The sequence below is a fragment of the Thamnophis sirtalis genome, unplaced genomic scaffold (assembly GCF_051295495.1).
Source record: "Thamnophis sirtalis isolate CommonGarterSnake01/CBP01778 unplaced genomic scaffold, rThaSir2_p1.2 scaffold_3, whole genome shotgun sequence".
NCBI classification, from domain to species: Eukaryota; Metazoa; Chordata; class Lepidosauria; order Squamata; family Natricidae; genus Thamnophis; species Thamnophis sirtalis.
The window spans coordinates 33,174,499-33,199,061 of NW_028261383.1; the positions used below are offsets into that span (position 1 = coordinate 33,174,499).

The 24,563-nt window shown below is 40.2% G+C and overlaps 1 protein-coding gene across 2 annotated transcripts; it reads right to left on the minus strand.

Moving 5' to 3' along the window:
* Nucleotides 1–260: 260 nt before the first annotated feature.
* On the minus strand, nt 261–24,293 carry DHX16 (DEAH-box helicase 16). 2 transcript variants are annotated; one of them, XM_087708565.1, is made up of 20 exons: nt 24,065–24,293; nt 21,389–21,660; nt 21,160–21,307; nt 19,721–19,777; nt 18,151–18,405; nt 16,639–16,863; nt 15,046–15,234; nt 13,687–13,797; nt 12,552–12,667; nt 11,128–11,338; nt 9,627–9,725; nt 9,381–9,533; nt 7,193–7,333; nt 5,927–6,089; nt 5,580–5,698; nt 4,541–4,608; nt 3,745–3,907; nt 2,651–2,812; nt 1,770–1,943; nt 261–512 (listed from the first exon to the last, which is right to left on the minus strand). In XM_087708565.1, the coding sequence occupies exons 1-20, from the start codon at nt 24,266–24,268 to the stop codon at nt 384–386; spliced, it is 3,159 nt and encodes a 1,052-aa protein (XP_087564691.1). In that variant the 5' UTR covers nt 24,269–24,293; the 3' UTR covers nt 261–383. The 2 variants fall into 2 exon arrangements, with proteins under 2 accessions (XP_087564691.1, XP_087564693.1); XM_087708567.1 differs by lacking the exons at nt 16,639–16,863; nt 18,151–18,405; nt 19,721–19,777; ... (1 more) ...; nt 21,389–21,660; nt 24,065–24,293 and adding an exon at nt 14,327–14,393 and having other exon boundaries at nt 15,046–15,186.
* Nucleotides 24,294–24,563: the final 270 nt, after the last annotated feature.

Genomic DNA, 24,563 nt, shown 5'->3' on the forward strand with positions numbered 1-24,563 from the left:
TAATAATTACGTCCAAAAATTACAATTAATAAGGATAAAATGAGAGAAAATTCCATGGATGCCGCCTTTACATCCCACAAAAAGGCAGGATACAAAGACAATAATGGTATAATGTTGTCTTTAAATGTTGAAGATGATTTGAACACTGAATTCTGTTTGTATGCATTCTTGTATGCGTCTTTTTAAAGAAGAAATTGATTTGTTAAAACAAACATTAAATTTGTCTAGAAGGAAAATGCAAGCAAATAACACAAGGGAGCTTATTTTAAAAAAGGGTTTATTTTATGCCTCTGAGTAACAGCAAAACTATACAGCTCTACAAAAAAGTGTCCAAAGGTGCTATTCAGCACCAGAATGGTCAGGACTGAAGACAAGTTTTTCTTTTATCCCAGCTCTTCTCGTGTCTTGCCCAATTTCTTGGGGAGTTTCTTGGTTGAGGCATCTTCCAGTTCTTTGGCCTTGTAGTAGTGAGGGGCCACTTCCAGCAGCCAGGAACTGTCAATTTCAATCACCTACAGAAAACACAAAAGCAGCTCGAGCCAGGCTTCTGATTTCAGCACTGTCTCTTGGATACACAGACATATTTAGATAGACGGTTAGATAAATTTAGATTAATTAGATTAAATTAGATTAGATTAGGATAGATAAAGAGAGAGAGAGAGGGAGAGAGATAGGAGAGAGATGAGAGGGATGATAGAGATGGATGGACAGATAGATATAGACATACAGTAGATGAGAATGGTGGGTGGATGAATGATAAACATTTCATATTTCTTAACTGCCCATTTCCCTCAAAAAAGGGCTCTGAGCGGTGCGGAGTATCAATAAAATTAAACATTAAAATCAGAATAATTTGGAATTATTTTTTTTATAATTATAAAAGCAACATTATAAAAGTTTCCAAAGGTGAAAAACTCAAAGATGGGGAGTTAGTAGTTGTTAATACAAGTGAGGGGTGGGGGGGAGTTCTCATAGGGCCGGTCAGCTCCATAGTTGTGTGGGCCTTTGTGTTCCCCACTTAAGGCTGCACAGCCAAGTTTTGACCCCTTTGTGGAAGGTGAAATGATTGGGGCATTTCCTCACATCTGAGGGCAGGGTGTTCCACAATGCAGGGGCAGCGGCAGAGAAAGCCCTCTTCTTAGCTCTGCCAGTTTACATTCTTTGACTGATAGGGTTTTAGCATACCTTCCCTGTTTGAATGAGCAGGATGGGCTGATGTGGATGGGGCGAAGCTGGTTCCGTAGCCAGTTTGACCTGCATATTAGCTAGGTCAAAAGGCCATGGAAAGGTGATCCAGTGTGAGGCGTCGGATGTAAGAATAAGGCTAACTGAACTGGCTGTAAAGGAAATCCAGAACTGCTCTTCCACAAAAGTCCCATTAATACCCGATTATTGAATCCTCCAGCTCTTTTAATCATTTAATCCACTAATGAGAAGTCACCTCTGTCTTTACCGTTGCAGCAACAGCAACATGAAGTGACTTGTATATAAAATATTGAGTTAGGCCAGAATCAATTAATTGATTCCATATTACACAAACCTCTTGTTTGACACTTCAGTAGGAAACCTACAATAAAACGCTACAAATTCACAAAGTATTCAGCTCTTCCTCTATTTCAATTCTCAAAAATGGATATTTTCTAACGCTTAAAGGCAACATTTTTATTTGACCTAAAGCACCTGCTATATTCACATATCGGTTTTCCTTTGAGCATAGATAACATTTTGTCTCTGAGGAGAAACTTTTTCTTCAGAAGGTTTTAACTCACCTGTCTCATGAATTCCTTAGTGGTGAAAACCAGTTCATGATAAATGATCCAGCGGGGCTGCTCTTCAAACAAGGAGCTGTTGGGATGGATATACACTGTCTGCTGATGCTTGACCGTTTTGTAACCACTGCGGGTTAGCCGGGCAGTGTGATAAAAGAAACCGGCTGTTATAGCCTATAGAAACAGAGTAGGAAGGGCCAAATGTGAGGTAGACAATGAAAGAAATGGTATCTGGATATAACTCATTGTATTGTAATTTAAATAACACAAAATAAGCTATTTTGACTGTAGATTAAATAATTGATGAAAAACAGAGTTAAAAATATATTAATAAACAAACATTAAAAAGTATCTTCTGCAAATTTAGAAATCAATCTTTTTAAAAAATGTGTGTGTAAGCGTTCCAAGTTATGCACCCACAGAAAGCAGAACTCCGAGGCAGGTGGATCCTTCAAAGGACAATTTTATTAGATATTGGCACAACTGGGGAAAACCGACTCTGAAAGTTCCCATGGTTTTCACCTAATTAAAAGAAAAAGTTTCCCTGCTTCCCCAAGTCACCAGTCACATGGTGCAATCGAGGTGCTGGCCAGTTGCTTGGTTACTTTGCTCCTCCTCTCCCAGCCACTTGTTGGAATGACCTTGGTTCCCACAGGAAAACTTCTTATTTTGACTACAACACCCCAGCTATTTTCCACCCACTCCGATCTAGTGGCAGCCCTGAAGCCTAAAAGATGGGCCCAGCCAGGTTCACTTCAGGATTGACAATGTGATTGTTATGGTTTCTAAATTAGATGGATATGCCAAATACATATACGCTTGTCTAAAGGAATTTTGGAAACCCAAAGCAAAAGAAAATAACAGGTGTACAGTGCTTTTACCTTGCGGATAGGAATGTAGTCCCCTTCAGTGGAAGTAATATCCACCTCAATGCGTTCCATCAACCCTTCCAGCTGTTCTCGCACATCTCGAGCCCGCCTCATAGAACGAAACTGGATGAAATTCTCATAGCACCATTGCATGGAGTAACCGCTTTCTACCCACTAAGAGAGAAGGGGAGGATTAATAGAGATCAAAGGCTTGCTGGAATTTCAAGTGAGGAATACCATATTCTCAGTGACTTGACTACACGGTATTGAGTACAAGTAATCTTTGATTTATGACTGTAATGGAGCCAGCCTATTACAGTCGGAAGTCATGACAGACATTAAGTAAAGCATGTCACTTAACAACCCCCACCCCTATTCTCCCAATGTGATGGTTAAATTATGCACAGGTTGTTAAGTGGCGCATGGGATGCCTTGAGTGAGGAAGGCCTAGTGCAGGCCCTGAACCAGGCCTCTTAAGGCCTCCTCCACCCAGTAGGTAGGGCCTATCCCTATCTCTAACCACCATAGCAGGTCCCACATTTTCTCTACTATTAATAACCTATCTGTACCAGTTATTGCCCTCAGTCCCAGAAAACACCCATTTTGTATCTCTTGAAAGTAGAACCTAATGCCCTATGAGCTTTGGAAAATCTCACATTAATATCCTAGAACTGCTATTAAAACACAGAGAAGAAGCAAACATTATTTATCATCCTTCTGAATGACCTCTGGAATAAAAAGTATTCAATAGAAGAGAATATATGTATTCTCAACTACGTAGCATCATCAGTTCTAGACAGAAGTGGGGTTTGCTCCTTGTTTATACAGTAGATTGCCAATTTTGATGGTGGGATGGTTTTCTCCTTAGTAATTCTTTGATTAGACTGTTGTATCCTCTTTTTTTTCTTAAAGGAATCTTTGATATACAACTCTACAATAAATGCAAGGCTGGCCATGATTTAAAGTCATCTACTGAAACTTTCATCATACACTAATCCCACCTCTACTATCCAGGATATGAAATATTCTTCCCTACTCGGAATTCTAAGAATTGCAGTTCTAAAAATCTGCAGGTTGCCAGGCTGGCCTTGACATTTTGTCCTCACCTGAGTATAAACATTGAGAAGAACCAGATGGTCTCCACCAGGCAGGAAGAAATTCATGCGGGCATTGTCAGCATGAACTACTTTGTCCTTAGGGCGGTAAAAAATGGCATTGTTGACTGAAAGCATAGCCGCAATGGTCAGGATTTGCTCTGAGCACTTGTATCTGGGGAATTTCCAGTAAAGAAAGAATAATGTTGGGTTTTACTGTGATAGAAATGAAGTGAAAGTGAACAAAAGCAATAAAAGCAATCAGAAGACTTCAGAAGAAAAAAGGGGAACAGATAGATTGAGAGGAGGAGACATACTAACAATAAACTAATGAAAAGCTAAACAAAAATATGATTTCAAATCACAATTTAAATCAGACCTTCTAATCAAATGAAACTTTAGAAGCACATCAATTTACAATTAATATCAAGTAGGTAGATAGATTCTTAAAAAGAAGATAAAATATTTAAAATTTTACTCAGGAATTGGAAGCATTTTTAATATAATAATTTCTTTTCAATTCTATCCACACTTAATCAGGAATGATTTTACGCTTGTAATTTATTATTTAAATTTTAGAAATACTCTAGATCTGTAGGATTTTTGTAATTACATAATCACCGTTGTTCAAATATGTTGGAATTTTCTGGGAGGAATGTAATAGAGAATTAAGGATTCAATTTAAAAAATAGGAGATGGATACAGTATGCTGCCCTTGTGATTCCTGAACAAATGTGAACAAGGCCAAAGCCACTATCAACATATTAAGGGGGGGGGGGGGAGCCAGACACAGCAGATAAGGACTCACTGTTCAGAAGCTAGAATCATCTTCGAGAGCATGGGATCAACAGGCAATTCTGCCATCTTCCGGCCCAACTAAATACAAGACGCAGAGTTAATAAATTCAATTAAAGGAGAAAAAAACTCACAAGTGTAATATATTTCTCCCACAAGTTAAAACACCATTTCTGATTGAAGTATATTAGCCAAATATTTTGAAGTCATGTGTGCAACAAATTAATGATATCTGTGACATCTGTTCCGATCACTAGCCATCCTAGCAGACCTCCCTTTTTAAGTATAGAAAGGGACATGCAGGTACAATACATTCAAATATCTTCCATTCTTCATTGCACTTCTGTTTCCCCTCTCTGCAACCAGGTACCTCCTTCTAAATTCCTCAAAGCTTCATATATCCTCAGTCTTTTATCCTCATAATAACTGTACACTGAGCTGAGATATAGCTATCTATGAGGTGGCGCAGTGGTTAGGGTGCAGTACTGCAGGCCACTTCAGCTGACTGTTATCTGCAGTTCAGCGGTTCTAATCTCACCGGCTCAAGGTTGACTCAGCCTTCCATCCTTCCGAGGTGGGTGAAATGAGGACCCAGACTGTGGGGGCGATATGCTGACTCTGTAAACTGCTTAGAGAGGGCTGAAAGCCCTATGAAGTGGTATATAAGTCTAACTGCTATTGCTATTGCTATTGCTATTATTTATTTATTTAGATGACTTTTGTAACAAAAAAGTAATCTTGATTCAGGCCCACCTACTTAAAATAGAACACTTTAGTGCTCAAATCAAATTGAACAGAAATTTTTCCTGTTATTGTTGATGCAATAATGACAAGGCCTCTTTTATGCTATCCTTGAAGATCACAATGAAAATAATTTGTCTCCATGGAACCTAAACTAAGAAGTAACTAGAAAGTATAGTTGGATTTGAATACAAATTTGAAGCTTCAGTCTCTTTTCCAACTTCTAACTTCACTCCCACTGATAGACAATCACTTTGCTTTCAAAATAATTGTCCTGCCCTGACAAAATAGCCTTGAATAAGAAATCATACTTTGGTGAGTTCTCCAAGATGATTGAGGGCCCCCAAGGCATACAGCTGCTCCAACGCCAATACTAGAGTCTCGTGGGGTGGTGGATCCATGAAGTCAAAGTGAATCAAATCATTGATGCCTAAAGGAAGAGAAGAAATACAATCCAACTAAGTATTGCATATACAGGTTTCTAGTTTCTACAAGACCTTGAGCCTAGGTATTTCCATCTTCCATCATAAGATGCATCTACTGAAATTTAGCCCTTAAAAATGATCCAACTTCCATTGTGGGAAATCTTTGTAAATATATTCTAGGATGGAGCATGCAATCCCCATATTTTGCTACCCAGGACTGCCAAAATACACACCTAAGCTTTTGAGAAGAAGCACTACGTTGCCAAGGTTGGTTCTCTGAATCTCTGGCACTGTGGTTTCCTCCATCTCATTTTTGTACGCCCAGGCTGTGTAGAGACGGAAGCACTTCCCTGCAGCCACACGGCCTGCCCGGCCTGCTCTTTGGTTGGCAGAAGCCTGATGGAGAATATGAAGTCTGTGTTTTTACTGAGATCGGTGAAAACTGCTTATTCCCAGTCATCCAGGACATGGTTGTCCCAAAGGTGCTTTTTTCAAGAGGCAACTGGACTTTCTGGTTTTTCTCTGAAGACGTTTCACTTCTCATCCAAGAAGCTTCTTCAGCTCTAAGCTGTTCTTGGATGAGAAGTGAAACGTCTTCAAAGAAAAACCAGAAAGTCAGGTTGCCTCTTGAAAAAAGCACCTATTGGGTTCCCCAACTAAGACAATCTTAAATTCCACAGTGTAAATGGCAATAAATATGTTTCTCTCACCATTTATCTTTATTGCAGTGAAATTAAGATAATGAGTCATCTAGATTTAATTAGATATATTCTGACTTGTTTATTTTTTTGTTATTTTAACATTTACATATGACAGAAATGTTAAGCCGCTCAGTATTTATTTGGATTGGCATAAACTGTAAGCCTGTTAAAATCTACTCAAGCACACCACCACTATACATTTCTAAAAGTTCTTAGTAATATTATAATGTCCACAAGGAATAAAGTATAGTTCAAAAATCTACATTTCAGAAAATTCCAGTTTTCCTCAACATTCAGAGACTGCAATTAGAAGAGATGCTCTAATCATTTTTTATTAATGTTCCACTATCACAGGATTCAACAAGATAATTTATTTGACACTCATAATACTCTCTTAACAATCCTTGCCGAACTACCCCTTGCTTTGATCTATATGTTATGCACACATTCTAACTATTGTTCTTAAGGACCCTGCAGGGTTAGAGCTTCAGCATTGGTGGGTTGGTGAATACCATTACATGGATAGTACAGAATGGATTTCTACACAACTTCATAGCTTTACAGAATCAGAGATCATAAATCCCTGATGATTTTTCATTGTTCTGCGGTTTTTATGAACAGTTTCCAGGTTAACTACATTCTTAATAAATTACTTCCTGCAAACGAATTAGCACCAACACAAATAAGAGAACCAGATTAAATAAGAGCTTTAGATAACTTTGAAGACATTCAAGTTCAGCAAATGAGATAGATTAGATGGGAAAGGGAATGGGGAAGTAAAGTACTGATACCAGATACCCGAGAACAGGGGGTAACAATGAGGGACTCCATGCCCGTGCGAGCATTGTAACTCTTCTGTTTGCAAAACCCAGGGTCAATCACGTAAATTATACCATCGATGGTCAGTGATGTCTCTGCTATGTTTGTGGCCACAACAACCTGAGGAGAGAAGAGATACTCATAAATGATTGTGTAAAGTAGCTACTTATACTATAAATATCATAAATTATAGTACCTTAATTCCATGAGATGAAGGAGCTCAAAACAGAAGTTAGTATTTTTCAGCCATGGCATCAACACCATGGAACAAGATGTTTTAACCAAGGCAGCTTGAAGGCTGGGGAATTCTGGGAGTTGAAGTCCACACATCTTCAAGCTGCCACGGTTGAGAAACGCTGTTCTAGAAGCTCGATGATGGTCTTCTGGAAGATAGCAAAGACCTTACTTTTCTGTAGGGCCTTAAGGAGGCCTACCTGCTAGCTGGAAGGTGATTATCTTAGCTAATTTATTTGCTGTAACATCTCTTGTAGCTTATTTATATAGTGCATGTCTTTTTTTTTTTTTTTACCATGGATGTTTTCAGACAGTTTTTACACTTTTTTAAGTCACCATGATTCAAATTGACTGTTCAAACAAATAAATAAAATGTAGAACACCACGCTGATTAAGGCGGTCTAACTCTAATCCTGATTTCTTCATTAAAAACATCCTAGGAAACAAGTCTCTGAAAGATCTCTGTCCAAGAATTAGCTAATACAAATAAACAATACTATATAGAGAAATGGCATACTGTAGGTCTTGGTAAAGCAGCTTCAAATATATTTACTATGGAGGCGAAAAATCTGATTGTCTTGAGTCCTTTTCTTTCACGTAGTGATTGAGTTTCTGATTTCCCACTCCTTCTTTAAAACCAGGACAGTCACTAAAGTGTATTAGGTCAATTACATGTCTGTATTAGTGACTTGAGAGGAGATGAAAGAAGAAGGGGGGAGGGTTAGGGGAAAGTTGTTTAAGTACATACTGAAGCAAATGTTGCTATTGCTGGAAGGCAATCCCTGATCTATCCAAGTCAGACAAGATGTTGCACCTAGATTCAAAGGCAATTTGGGAAGGCTAATGTCAAATGTCAGTACTGCTGAAATTTTGCTGCCTGGTAGACAAATGTATGGTTCTTTCAAAAATCCTTTCCTCTAGGGAGGTTAGAGGTTCTATTTTGTGCAAGAGTTGTGCATGTGTTATGCTTTCTTTTGTTGGTAGGCAGCCAATAGGCAAATGAAAATACATTATGCATTGTGTACATTACATAAGCATTATTAATCATGCTGTCAAGCTTTCAGGCTGCAGTTGGTAAAATACATATTCAATGTTGCTTTTATTTCTGTGTTGTACACGTTCTGTTGATGCTGAATTTTCTGCATGTTAATTGCACAATGTGTTTCCTTATTGTTAGCATTCCTGCAGGCTGCAAATACAGAGATTAGCACTATTCATAGACAATATGAAGAGAGAGTTGGTTTAAAGCCAAGAGCTAAAGGTGTGATTTTCCCCGTTGTTGTTTTTGTAGTCTCTATTGAATGCGATATAGAGTATTGCTCTTTGTTAAGCTTCTGTGATAGTTGGCATAGGGAAGCAGGCTTTAAAAGACTTCAATTTAACTAGATAGCAGTCAACAGACATTATTATTCCACCACAGGAAGATACTTGTTTTGCATTCCTATTGTCTCTACAGTGAATACTTGAACTGTTCAGCAAATGGAACATATAACACTTGAGGAATTCAGAATTTGTTCTTTTACCACTGCCAACCTGGCTGTTTTATCTCATTCTCAAAACAAAATCTCTTCTCTTTGTGCACACCCCTAATGTTCATCTTCTTTCAACTATCTACAGTACATGAGTATCAAAAAGAGGTCCTCCCAATATTTATTCCCTTCAAGCAACAAAATAGAATACTAAACAACTGATGTCTGAAATTGCATCTCCTCAAATACAACACTTAGGCCAAAGTTTTCCACCCTGTCCTTTTCCAAACATCTCAAATGCAACTCTCTAAATAAGGGGTCTCCAAATTGGGCAACATGCTGGCTGGGGAATTCTGGGAGTTGAAGTCTTAAAGTTTGGAGCCAAGCCAAGTTTGGAGACCCCTGCTCTAAATAATGAAAGCTGCACAGGTTAGCCCTTGCTGCTTTATAAAACCAGCTTTTACCTTCCGGGCCCCTGGTGGGGTTGGTTCAAAGATCTTGGCCTGCATGTCGGAGGGCAGATTAGCATAAATTGGAAGGACCAAAAGTTCTGCAATTTTGGAGCCCAAGCGCCGGCAACGATCTTGTAACATCTCACAGCAGGCTTCAATTTCTTCCTGTCAATAAAAATGGAAGTGAAGCTCTGTTTATTATACTACAATACTGGTAAGTAATGGTGGTAAATTAGGAGAAAACATACAAGAGCTTACCTGGCCCGTAAGAAACACAAGGATGTCCCCTCGGGGCTGAGTTACATGAATCTGAAGCACCGATACCACACAGGCTTCCAAATAATCAGCCTCTGGTGCCTATAGGGAAGAGGCAGAGGGAGAACAATCAAATTAGAGGTAGTCCTCAGTTAGTGACCATTTGTTTAGCAACCATTCAAAGTTACGGCAGTGCTGAACAAATGAGAGTTAATCCCCAAAGTTACACCATGTGAGTAGCTATAATGAGCCTTGGTGGCGCAGTGGTTAAAGTGCAGTACTGCAGGCTACTTCTGCTGACTGCCAACTGCCTGCAATTTGGCTGTTTGACTCTCACCAGGCTGAAGGTTGACTCAGCCTCCCAACTTTCCGAGGTGGGTAAAATGAGGACCCAGATTGTTGGGTGCAATAGGCTGACTCTGTAAACTGCTTAGAGAGGGCTATAAAAGCACTGTGAAGCGGTATATAAGTCTATGTGCTATTGCTATAACTGCATGTGATCAACATTTGAGTGTTTAGTGGGTTGCCCACAAAGGCACCTCAACTCTCCCATTTATCTCCCTTTGCATCTCTGTCCTTTTGGTGCCCTGCACTCCGCTGCCTCAACCTGCACTCCTCTGATCCTGCCCTCCCCAGCTGACCTTTGCCATCTTCTTCCTCCCATTGTTGATGAGGCATGTCTGACCTGACCTTTTTGGGGCAGCTGTTGGCTGCGTCAGCCTTTCTTTTCAAGGCTGTGTGCACCATTCTCCAAATTGTGTGTGGCCTTGATTTGAGGCTTTTAAGCTTTCCAAAGCCTTGCAAGAAGGCTGCATGCAATTTGGACGAGGTTCCATAGGATTTGGACAAGGCCGGACATGGCTTTGGGAAGCAGGTCTGGCACAGCAAGTTAGGCAGACCTCGCAGCAGTGGGAGGCGAAAGATGGCGAAGATCAACGGAGGATGACAAGGACAGTAGAGCAGTAGGATGACTGAGGATTACCTGTAACTCTTCTTGAGTTAAATAAACACAACTTCATCTCCCTTAATGGTTCCTACTATTGCTTGTCCTTGTTCCTCATTCAGTTTTTCTTCTCTAGATTAGATAGATATGCTTCTTCTATAGGTGATTTTCTCATTTTGCTCTAATTTTGTGAGACTAGAAAGACTTGTTATAGGACAAGGGTATTGGAAAAAATCTAGTCCCAATTGTGGTTGTAAGGCAAGGACTACCTGTAGGAAATAATGACTGTACAAAAGATAAGCCAAGTTAGGAAACCTGAACAGAATGAAATCCAGTTATGATGGATGCCTGTGATGCGGCAGCACACAACGACTATAAAAATGAAGAGTGGTACAATCTACAACTTCAGCTTACAAGCATATAAATACACGTTTGGATGTAGGAATTGGCATTCTAGAAATCTTACATGCTCTCCTCACATCCACATCCACCGAGGTTGATCACTTTGTTTCCTCAGCCCTTTACACATATATACACACAAAACACTTAGGGCTTGCTAACCTTAGTGTAAAAAATGTCAACAGGAAAACGGCGCCCTGGGATGCGGAAGATGGGAGCATCGTCAAAGAAGGTGGAAAAGCGCTCGGTGTCCAGGGTGGCACTAGCAATCAGCACCTTCAGTTCAGGCCGGAAACGAGCAATGTCCTTGATCAAGCCAAACAGGATGTCGGTGTGCAGTGTGCGCTCATGAGCCTCATCGATGATGATGACGCTAGAAAGCAAGCCAGAAAGCAATATTTCTAATCATTTGCAAGGGAGTTTTTAATCTTGGGTCTGTTTAAAATCAGGCCCCTGTTGGCTTTTTAAAAAAAAAACTAAGGAAGGAAGACTACAATTTACAATCTACTACAGAGACTACAATTTTAAGGAATCAGCAGGAGATCAGCCTTGAATCTAGCTCTTTTAAAACCATAGCTTACTCATTAAATGATCATTACTCATCACTATGATCCCACACTGCACACCACTCTCAGAACTGCGGAGACCATCTTTCCAACTATTGTCCTAAAGCAAGCTCTAAAATGGACTGCACTCTGCAGCAATTCTAAAATGAGACCCTCACATGAAATATCATTTATTGCCCTAGATCCAGCTTACCACGCAAATTTTTGTATTTGTATTTTTTGTATTTTATTAATATTTATAGGCCGCCCTTTTCCCCGCGGGGACTCAGGGCGGCTTACATAAAATAGGGAGGGGGGGTGTAAACAATAAACATAAAACAATACATAAGAGTAAAATAGTACACAACATTCATTCTTCATTCGGGTGGGGACAGATTCCAAAAGGACATCTCTGGCAGTGGTGGGATTCAATTTTTTTTACTGTCGGTTCTGTGGGCATGGCTTGGTGGGTGTGGCAGGGGAAGGATACTGTAAAATCTCCATTCCCACCTGACTCCAGGGGAAGGATACTGCAAAATCCCCATTCCCCATGACTCCAGGGGAAGGATACTGCAAAATCCCCATTTCCTCCCAATCAGCTGGGGCTTGGGAGGCAGAGAACAACTGGGAGCAGGGCCAGAGGTGATATTTCCCAGTTTTCCAAACTACTCAAAATTTCCGCTACCAGTTCTCCAGAACTGGTCAGAACCTGCTGAATATCACCTAATAAATTGAAATTGAAATTGGTCTCTGGACTCAGATTCATGTTTGAAAAACCATAGCATAGGTATGGTTTTGCTCACTCATTCTCATTAGAATTTATTCAGTGAGCATTTTAAAATTTAGCTGTATTCTGTGGAATTTGGAAATAGTTATTTTTATAGTTAGTCACATTGACTACCAGGCAAGATTTGAGCTAAAATAGATCTGAGTAGTGCAATTTAATTTGCTATGGGAAAGCTACTTCAGCTATTTATCTGACAACAAACAAACATCCCTGTGATTAAGCCACTAGTGCAAGTGTCCACTGCTGTTACTCACCTGTAGCTGCTCAGGTCAGGTTCAGTGAGAAATTCTCTGAGCAGCATCCCATCTGTCATGTATTTCAACACTGTCCGCTCTGAAGTGCAATCTTCAAAACGGATGCTATATCCTACCTGTGGTAAAGGCACAGAGCTGTCTTTATTACCCACAGAGCAACGTTTGTCCAGGAATTCTATTTAATTCAAATCAAGGCAGCCTCCAAAGAAATATAAATATCCCCCCAACTTACAACCACAATTGAGCTCAAAATTTATGTTATCAAGCAAGGGAGTTTTGCCATAATTTAGCTTTCTGTCCATAGTTGATAAGTGAATCACTGCCATTGGTAAATTAGTAACACGGCTGTTGAATCTGGCTTGCCTATTGACTTTGCTTGTGAGAAGATTGCAAAGGGTGATCACATGACCCCAGGACACTGCAACCGTCATAAATATGAACCGGTTGCAAGCATCTGAATTTTGAGCATATACCATGGCATTGGTGAACCACTTTCATACTGTTGCTAAGAAAACTAAATAGATATATCCAAGAAGTCACCAGAAATCAATCTCCTCTCCAAGGAAATAGTAATGCTTGTATTACCTTGAGAAATAGATACTGTTATGAGGCTAATGAGTATTATGATGGCCAACACATCACTGCCTTCAGGTCCATGGCAAATAAGGGTGAACAAGGGACACATTGATTTTTATCTGAAAGTTTGGGATAATGCTTATATTTATAAGTAGCCCTGCTGGATCAGCCAACTTGATGCTTCTGTAGAGAAGAAGATGGAGAAAGGTATATCCCTCCTCCACCACTGTACATCTACAACTAGTATTTGGAGATATGCTGCCTCCAATCCAGAAATAAAACTGAAATCTCAAAACCAAAAGCCCTTAATACACCTGTCCTTCAATGTACCCATCACTACATTTTGTGGCACTGAATTCTATAGGTGAATAATGCATGCTCTATTTGAGTGTGAATGTTTTCAGGCCAGAGAATCAACTTTTTCTCCACCGATATTGGCTGCCATTAAAATCATTACTGGCCATCCCAAAATTAGATCAGGGATTATAAACTGGCTAAAATGATTGTTAATATAAACTATACAAATTTGTTCCTTCCCCTCTCCCTCTTCAAAACATACTTCATTTCCAAGCTTGACATTCATTTCCTGGGAAACACGGGCAGCAACACTCATAGCTGCGACTCGCCTGGGTTGAGTACAGCCAATCTTCATTCCTTTCTTGGTGTAACCCTGTTAGGAAGAGACAGAGAGAGAGAGAGAGCGAATCTCCATGATTCAAGATCTCAATACCAAAGCTGTTATGTGCATAAAATGGTTTGTGTAGGAGCTAAAATACTATGCATGCTGGGGACAGTGGATTATAAACTCAGCAGTTCATAGCCGCACTCAATAATTTATGGGTGTGCATAGAATTATTTGTGTCACTGCTAAAACCTCTTCCTGCTGGGGTCATTGGATTATACACTCAATTGTTTATGGGTATACTAATAAGCAGACAATGGAACACCTGGGGTTTGTCAAGTATGAAAAATTGACTTGTTTCCTCTGTGTAAATCATCCCAAAGCACTGATTCAAAAGTTTTAGTACATGCACATTTTAAATATTCCTAAAATCTAAAACCGTTTTTCAAAGGCAACTCTGGAAATGTAAATACTCAACTTGTATTGAGTGGGCAGCAAAATGTGGGTTTTGTAGAATGTGTCAAAAGGCAAGATGTGGTCAAATCAGAACACAGGCGCTGTAGAAAATACTACCTACCCTTCTAAAGTTCTGGATGGCACTTAACAGTGTTGTTTTTCAGTGGGGTTTTGGCTTGCCGTGAAGGCTGTGAAAGATAATTTCATTTTTAATGTTAACTTTTTGGTTCATTTATTTACTTATAAATACACTGTCCAAAGCTTGAACAACTGGAGCAGTTTATAAAATAAATACCTATTTGAGGGGATGTTGTTGTTTTTTAATGTGCATTTTTTCATCTTGATTCTTGCCCCACTGTTGCAATCGTAACAGTTTTAAAATCCTAAGTTTCATTTGGAATCGAGGGCAGAAATGAGGAAAAAATCTTTATGGATCAATTTTTTTAAAAGCTGGAATCTCCTTGAGTTTTATTTGTAGCTCAAAACAATGTCCACATACCCCATTCAAAGCCTGAGCAACCATGGACCAGTGACTACCATGATTTCCAGATAAAGGCACTGGGGCAGAGAGAGAGAGAGAACAGGACAGCTGAAGTCCAGCCAAAGACAACCGCAGCACAGTGAGCATTTCTGGAGAACCAAATTGCAGTGCAGACCGAATCCTAATATTGTATGCAGGTCTAGGATTACAGAAGTAGGTGTTTGCCCCCCTTGCTTTTAGAACACCAATACCTAGCATGAAGTAGGGACCAAAGAAGCAGTATTTCCCTCCTGTAGGCTTCACCATGGATCTCCTTCACTCCTGTATTTAATTATTCTCCCCCTTCCCTATCGAGTTACCTCTTCGCACAAATACTGTGGGATTTGAGTAGTCTTGCCAGAGCCAGTTTCCCCTTCGATAATCAGCATCTGATGTTCAGCAATGGCGGCCAGTAAGTCTTCACGGTATGGGAAAATAGGAAGGCTGCGGCGCACCTCCTGGATAGACAACTTCTTGAGTTCAGCCTGGGACAGTTCTGGCTTCTCCTCCTGGCACCAAGGAAACAGAGATAGACAAGTTTCCCTGGATCAACAAGAACTGTTGGAGTCTCTTTGCTTCTATATTTCCTATCCCTGGACAAAACTGATACTGCAAGCAGAATGTGGGAGGCACTGTAGGTCAATGGCATTTACCTTTGTTTACCTGTCAAAGCTGTCAGGCGCAATCCTTCGTAATGCTTGATAACAACCCAGAAACAATCTATTTGATTCCAGAGGTGGATTCCTACTGGTTCGGCCGAACTGGTAGAAACTTGGCTGCCTGGGTCACTGGAACCAGCAGCAATCCAGGCCTGCTACACCCATCAATGGTTCTCTCAGCGGCACCATAGGTGCTGCCATCTTGTTTTTGCCTTCTGCGCATGTGCAGAACAATTTTTGTTACATTGTGCATGCGCACGCAGTGCATCCCTTAGCAAATCAGCAGTAGCAGCAGCCGGAACCCACCTGTTTGATTCCCTTAATTTATTCTATAGAGATATTAAGCTAGTAAGTCTGACTCAGCTGCAAGAGTTTCCTTTGGCCACCCATATTTAAGCAGCACTTTAATACAGAGAGTGATGGCCTTGGGGGAAATATTCAGAAGCTGTTACAAAACCAAAAAGGACAGAAGCAAGCCTTGAGCCATGGGGATGGATATAATATTAGGAAGAGACTCAGGATGGCTCCTACTTGACTCACTGGGATTTAAGAGGGAGGGGGAAAGGAAAGCAAACACACAAGATTCTGTTATTTCTACTTCCCTCCTACTGTCAAATCCTAGATTCCTTATCTATGTTCTCATTATTGTAATATTTAATAAATAGCTTCCTTTTACTAACTCATCGAAATCAATTCCCATTTTCTAGAATTCCTTCTGTTGAGGCAGAGCTATTTGCCCAGCTTTTGCTTCTAAGACTCTTAATTTGTCCATGAGATCTCTAACCCAGGGGTCCCCAATCTGTAGGCCATTGTCCAGTACTGGACCGTGGGCCAATCACCATTGGGCCATGTGACTAGCTTTGACACTGCGCGCATCTCCACGTGAGACTTGCCACAGCCCCACTTATGCAAGTTTCGTCACGGCTCCACTTGCGCGAGCGTCACTGTGAACATTGGACACATACATGCTTGCCCCTCCCACAAAATAATCCCACTTTCCTCCCCCCCCCCACACACTCCAGGCCACCAACCCGAAAATGTTGGTGAATTCTGCTCCAATCAATTGGCCAGAATCACTTCATTGAGTTGGGCAGCTACAGAAATTGAATAAATAAATAAAATGAAATAAATAAAATTGATCGTTACATCCCAGAAAAATAAGTATTTTTCAGGGACAAGATCTGAATTTCCACTAGGAGTTCTTGGCTATGTTAGTGTCTCATCTTCTCTATTTCCCAGCCTGCACCTTCTTACCTTGTTCTGATTTGCGCCCCGCATTTGCACAGCATTCACAAACTGGATCATCTCATCCTCCTCAAGCACATACTCATAGTCTTTGCGTGGATGGCGCTGATTGGCGTCCCGGGCCCCAAAACGGAGAGCAGCTGCCCCAATGTGGTCTTCCTCCCAACGCCGCTGCTCATCTCTTGGAGCCATGTGATCCTCTGCCTGGGGCTCCTCATAACGATCAGGAATCTTCTGCAGGACAAAATCAAAGAGAATCACCAGTGCATTCAGCAGCTCAATAGCCAAGGTTTTAGTTCAACAGTGCAGTATTTTTTGCACATTTTCTTCAGAAGTATAAAGTTATATCCCCAAGTGTGTGTAATTTCAGGAAGCATTAGAACTCTCTTGTCTTTTTGTACATTCTATCTACTGACCCAAGAACCAGAATCCCGTGAAAAGGACAGCAAGTAATAGGCCTGAACTTCAGTGCTTGGGTTCAGACACAGAGGTTTAATCTAATGCGGCAGAAGTAAAAGCTAATAAAAATATTTAGAGAAGAACTGGATTTTACGTTCTGGAAGATTTTTTTTCTTTTGTTTTTTCTGATGCATAACTTTTTGTTTTTGTTTTTAATGTTATATAAAATGGCTAAGATATGAAATCTGAAAATACATCGGATCAAAAAATAAACCAACAAGCAGAAAGACAGAGAAGCTGCTCTTAATATAGGCACACTTTGAGTTTCAAAAAAGTCCAGAAAAATGATAAAAGGATAGCAAGAAACATTGCAAAAAATACAAGCTGCTGCTAATAAAGTATTTCAGATAGTGGGACTGATAAGGATTGTTCTGAGTCCCCTATTTGCCCTGGTGGATATTCGTGAAGACAAAAGCCAGAATTTACCGAACATTTGGTCTTCCATGTTCAGTTTATTGAGCTGATTCCAAGTGAAGCAAATTGTGTATTTACTGATGTTCAGCAATGGAAAACATGCTACAGCAGTGATGCAGATCCTCCAATGGTTGCCAACAGGTATCTAGATGCAATTTAGCCCCATATGTTGGTCTCTGGTTACCTGCAGATTATCTTAGGTAGAGTTCTTTCCTACCCCTGATTATTGCAAATGTTTAACTGGAGATTACCACCGGGATAACCCTGTTGAGATCCGGATCCTTACTACCCTCCCGGCCTTCCGCAAAGCCACCAAGTCCTGGCTGTTCCAGCAGGCTGGGGGGAGCTGAGAAGCATCTACCTCCATAGAAATTGTGAATGTTGGTTTTGTTTTTAATATGTTGTCTTTGTTTTGTTCCCCCCTTTCCCTTGTCTTTTGTGAGCCGCCCGGAGTCCTCCGGGAGTGGGCGGCATACAAGACAAATAAATAAATAAATAAATAAATAAATAAATAAACAAACAAACAAACAAATAACCCGAAAACAATACTTTATGTCCTTTCTTCGATCTACCACTCATAAGAGGGAAGTAGCCATCTCACCCATCCCTGGCCCCAAACTTTGCACACATCACCCCCCCCCCCCTTACCTTGCTGCGGCTCTCCTCTGGCATGTAGTAACGATTGTGCTTCTCCATCTTCTCCTGTTCTCCAGCCTGTTTGTACTGTTTGGCCAAGTCACGCACTTTGCGTTTATACTCCAGCTCCTGCTGCTCAAGGGCTGATAGTTCTTGCTCAGAGAAGAGGTACTCCTCATCGGCTATTTCTGCTTCCAAGTCTTCTATTTTATCCTTTTCTCGTTTGGCTAAATACTCCCAACGGGATTTCTTACGTAGTTCTGGAATCTGACGTATAGGAAGAGAAAAAGAGTTTTTATCCTCGTTACAGTCTGAATGATTTTGTTTTTAAAAATAAATTTGAAAGCCCAATTTTCATTTCTTATTTGAGCATTTTATTTAATCATGCTCTGTCCTGGCAACATCACTGCAAGGCAATACTTCTGAAAGCAAAATTTACTATGGTGGCTATGATTTTTTTATTCAAGAGGCAGATTTCATTGTGCAGCGGTTTTTAATGCAAACATTGCATCTCAAATTTTATTTGGAGTTCCAAGTTGGATTACCTTTGCAGATAATAATGTAGCCCAATTACTAGTGAAATTTTAAAGAATACCCTCTGAAAAGGCAGGCTTGGCTAAGCATATTTTGGTTGCATATATACATTTTTAAAACAAAGATTGCTTCGGGAAAACTCAAATGAATCTTTTGCAGATATATAGTTTATAAGATGATCCAAAGATTAGTCAGATTGGCATTGATCCTGATTATTTTCCATGGGGTATGACCTAAATATTTTGCTGTATAAAACTAAGATGATTTGATAATTAAACATGGTAATTAATGGCCAAAGTCAAAATTCTATGTTCACCTGTAACTTTTGAAAAATTACAATTTTCAGGTCCATAAATATCTTAATAGTTTATATTTAAATAAGCACAAAATAGCCTTTTCAAAATATTTTTTTTTTAAAATCCTGATCTCTAAAAAAATTTGCCCCTGTAATGATACTGATTTTGACACAGTGGATCATATTTCATTGTGTTATGAATTGTATGAGTCTTCTGCAGGATATTATCTGTCTTATTCTAAAATCAAAAACAGGAAGAGAGTCTTTTGAATATGTTAACATTTTACTCACATCTGAAAAACCTAAAACTACAGAGATAATAGCCAGACTATGGCTATAAAAACTAGGTTTTGAGCACCACACCAATGAGTTTTACTTTTTAAACTAGTATACCTAATGTCAAATATTAGATTATATTTCTAATTTGCTAGTTGTGCTTTTTGGCCATAAGTAGATTAAAAGTTTATAACATGGAAAAAATATAACAACATTTTCTTGTAACATTTTCATTATTGTCTTGTTGGCTTGTCAAAAAAGATAATTTAAAAAAAAAACTTTCTACTGTTTCCTTTGCTTAAAGACCAGGCTTGCTGATCAGGAGTCTAGCACACAATTTGGTTCACTTTTTTCCCATGTCTCTTCACTTTTTTCCCGTGTCTCTTTTATACTCTCCCATATTCCATCAATGCCTCATTGTAGTTCACTGTCAAATTATTCTTTATTTTAAAAACAATGACAAAATCAAGCTCTTACCATGAATTTCTTGTCCTCTTCTACCATCTTTAAGCGCTTTTGAGCTTCTTCATATGCCTAATAGGAAACAAATATACAATAATAACTCAAAACACAGCAGTTCCAAAAATACTTGTTAACAAATGCTAGATGCAATACAGGTAGTCCTCAATTTACAACAGTTCATTTAGTGACTGTTCAAAATTACAACAGCACTGAAAAAAGTAACCTATGACTGTTTTTCACACAATCGTTGCAGCATCCCCATGGTCATGTGATCAAAATTCAGACATTTGGCAACTGACTAGTATCTATGACAGTTGCAGTGTCCTGGAGTCGTGTGATCACCTTTTGCAAACCTCTGACAAGCAAAGTCAATGGGGAAGCTAGATTCACTTAACAACCGTGTTATTAACTGCAGTGATTCACTTAACAATTGTGGCAAGAGATGGGGCAAAATTCACCTAACAAAGTTTCACTTAGCAGCAGAAATTTTGGGTTCAATTGGAGTCATATGTCAAGGACTACCTGTATTTTTAGGACTATAGATTTAGACATGCAACAAAGCAGTTATCAGAGACTTACAGAAAAGTTGGGAATAATCTCAGCAAGAAAGTGGAACTTCCTCTTCTAAATAATATAAGTATTAGGTATATTTCTCAGGTATGAGAAGAGGAAGAAAATACCACCAAAGGCCAAAACATGAGAACTCTGGAGCTGGCATAGCAGAGATTTGAAAGTGATTGAAAAGGAGTCAGTCACATGTTTCCATATTGGGAATGAAGGCCTTGCAAAGCAGGACTGAAATAAAAGATTCCATATCTCAATGAATCAGCATTAAAATTTTAGCCATTAGTCTTGCACAATGTTGAATAAGAACTATACCATGGTTTAAAAATAAATCAAAACCCTAAATTGTATACAAAGTTCTGAAACTTCTGCAAATTAACACAGACAGTTCACTAATTTTGCACAAGTTTCCTTAATTCCTATTCTCACTTTCTCCAGAAAGTGGAAAGGATATCTACAAAGATATGTAAGCGAACTATGTCTGATTCCTGTTCCCAAAAACATATTCAGGAATCTTTTTAGGTTTTCCACTTTTACCAAACATTGTCTACATTCTTTCAAGTCTGCTTTTTGGCTAGAATGGCTAGAAAAAAAAGCAGTGTTGTATTAAAAAAACTGTATATTGTTTATGCCTGAACAGAATCATCATATATATATATGCAGTGATATTCATAATGATATGCAGGTACAGATATGTGTGTGTGTATATATTTGCAGGTGCATATAGCTCTCCAATATCCATTTTTTACCTAAATTTTCCAGCCCCAGGTGAAATGCTCCTAATGCAAAAATGGGGGATATAAGAAAAGAATGGGCAGAACAGTTAGGACAAATGCAACCAAGAAGGGCTGCCCCATTACGAAAGCAAAATCCAAAGGCAGAGACCACACCTTCTTGTCTGATCGTTCGAGGATATTGCGAGTCTTCTCTTTGTCCTTGCGTTTCACACGTTCCGCAAAAGCATCACGTTCTTCCAAGTCCTGCAGCCGCTCTCGTTCACTCCGGTCCCATTCATCCTCTGAATCCTCCTCTGGAATCCTAGGCCAAGAAAAGCAAGAATGTCTGCAGCTTTCCTTATTTTTCTCACAACTCTGCTTTTTGCAAGAGATGGATGCTCACCGTCCCGTGTCCTCTCCACTAGGCTTCTCATCAGAGTCTTTGTCTTCCTCTTCTTCCTTGCGCTGCCTCAGGTGTTTGTGCCGTTTCCTTTGCTTGCTCTCAGGACCTTGTGAGGGGTGATGACGCTTTGAGCTTCGGCCTGCTGTTGCTTTACCGGTTTCTTCATCATCACTGTCCTCCAACAGGGTGTATGAACGATTCTTTTCCTGCAAGGCTAAGGCCTGTTGCTCAGCTAATCTTGCTGGACGCTCCTGCGGCACCTGGTGTGGAACCTATCAACCATTGGGGAAAGTGAACAAATCAGTTAAAACTCCAAAACATTATAATTTCTACACATACCCAACATAAACCATTTGAGAACGTAGCTCTTATTCCTTAGCACCAGCCTAGAAGACACATGGCTTTCCCAATTTTTCCAAGTATATATGTAATATTGAATTAATTTTGAGTAAAATATTGAATACAGGACTGTTCACATCTTACTTCTGCCAAGATTTCATTAATCGGATGCCTTATTAAGTCTTTACCATCCATTTATTGTTGACAACTTGATGGGATATTCTACAGATAACCCTTAGGCACTTCATGCGAAATACTTGAAAACACAAAATTACTAAATGCTATATATTATTTTCACACTTCCATTTATTTCTTATTGAATTCTTAAAGAAAGTAAAATTAATGGAATCTGATGCATCCACCCTTATTATAGAGCGGGACCATCAAAGAATCAGTTTTTGCAGAAAAAATAATAATACATTCCATTTCCAGCTGGAGAATTACTACTAGTTTGAAGTCAGTAAAAAGTGATGTTGGTGCCCTTCTGAAATTTTGAATTTCAACTCCCATCATCTGCACGGTGATAGCTATCAGTTTGTGTCCATCTAATCAGTGCATTTCCTGGTTAAGATTTCCTAATTTTCAAGGAATGTATCAACCACACTAAGTGGACCACACAAAGAAAATTATTTATTTAGATGATCTACAATAACAGAAACTTGTGAAGTATGATTGTGTTGTATCACCTCCTTCTTAAAATTCAATGAATCAGGGAGTAACCACCAACAATGCTTAGGCAACTGTCTGTATATCTCTAAAGGTCATCTTCCTTACTCTCTACATAATTTAGTAAGTGGATTCAAGTAATCAAAATACAATACTTTCACATTCTTGCTCCTTCTAATCATTACCTATAATTACTGTTCTTTGAAGCTTCTTTGTTTGATGCTCAGTGGAAAAGGTGTCAGAGTGATACATGCACAATCAGTGAAAAAAGGTCTACAATTTGAAAGTCATGCTCAAGGAAGAAACTAGAAAAGGGGAGGGAAAGGGGACACCAACTACTATTACATAACAACCGTGTCCCATATGACTGGTAGTTTTGATGGTTATTGAAGCTTTGTTGCAAGCTTTCAAACGCAAAACAAAATTCAGGACAAACTGGTTTGGATCCCAAATTTTGGTGGTCCGCAAAAAAATTATTTGCATTTTTATATCGCACTAAATACTATTTATCTTCATTAAAAAATCATATTAGTGGTCCGTGGGATTTAAAATTATGAATTTGGTGGTCCCTGAGGTCTGAAAGGTTGGTGACTCCTGCTTTAGCCCACAAAGCTAAAGAGAATTTGTTCCAACATATTGAAAAAACGGGAATCAACAATTCCTTTGCTTTGTCTTCCTAGCAGCTTTAAAGAAGCAGTTTTGCGTCTCTCAGCAGCAGTTAAGACCCCGATACGCACATCTGGGGACTCTCCATCATGTCCCCAGAAATAGAATCTGGTGTAAACGCTCAACCACTCTCTCTTCCACTCCTCCCATTTTATCTGAGGAAAAAATGTTGACCACTCGGAGAAAAGCTTACATCTATCGTTTAACAGATTAATAGAGTTGGAAGGGACTTTATAGTCTAACCCCTCCTGCTCAAGCCAGAGACCCTGTACCAGTGATAGCGAGCCTATGGCATGCATGCCACAGGTAACACACAGAGCCCCCTCTGTCAGCACGCGTGCTGTCGCCAGCTGCTCTTCTGAGTTCTGGCCAGCCAGCTAGTCTTCATGGCCCCGGAGCACCAGAAACCAGCTCAAAAAACAGGCTGTTTTCAGCGTCGTTTTCGTGCCAAAAACATTCTGAAAACAGTCCCCAAAACATTCAAAAAATAGGCATGCATGTGCCAGCCACTGGTCTTTGGGTTTCCGGTGCTCAGTCACACACAAAGACCAGCTGGCTGGCACCGACATGCGCACTGACCAGCTGGTCTTTGGGTTTCTGAGGCATGCATGTGTCTTCTGGTTTGGACACTCGGTGCAAAAAGGTTCGCCATCACTGCCCTATGCCATTTCTGACAAATGGCAATCCAATCTCTTATTGAAAACTTCCAGTGATGAAGCTCCCATAACTTCTGAAGGCAAAGCTGTTCTATTGGTTGATTGTTCTCACTGTCAGAAAGTTCCTCCTTATTTCTCGGTTGAATCTCCTTTTACATTTTATTGTGTAAAATGTTAATACCAATTTGGATATTATTATCTTTTTGCCTCCATAGTGCACTTGCACCCCTTTTTCGACAGCCCCGCCCCTGGATTAGCCCCGCCTCTCACAGCAAACCTCCCCCCCACTCCCATGCCTCAATCCCGCTATTGGAAGTGGGTCGCGCGCTCAACTGCCAAACCGTCTCACCCGCTCCCAGAGTTGCTGGGCGAAGGCGCGCGCGGTGGGCTCGGTCACCCGCAGCGTCTCGGTCTCCTCTAAGCGATCGAGCAAGTCCTCGGGAGTCCGGCTCCGCTGGGCCAGGCCCACCATGAAAGCAACGACATGGCGCTCACTCAGCCCCAGAAGGGTATGGAGCTGGTTCGAAACCCAGCGCTCCAATTCTCCCGCCATTGCAGCGGGATGCTGAACCCCCCCAATTCCCCCCCCCGGCTTTTCGAACTACGTGATAGTATTTCCGGGCTCGTGCTGCTGGGAGCCAATCAGCAAGCTCAGAAAGGCAAAGCTTTCGTCATCTTAAAGCGACGTTTTAAAAAAGGCAGGGTTACGTTACGTTGCTCTCGGGTTTGTCCGTCTCTATAACGGAACTATGGGAGTTGAAGTCCAGTAGCCCAGGGAACAGCCTATCTTACGTTCTAATCTAATCCAGAGGTCTCCAACCTTTAAGCCTGGAGGACTTCAACTCCCA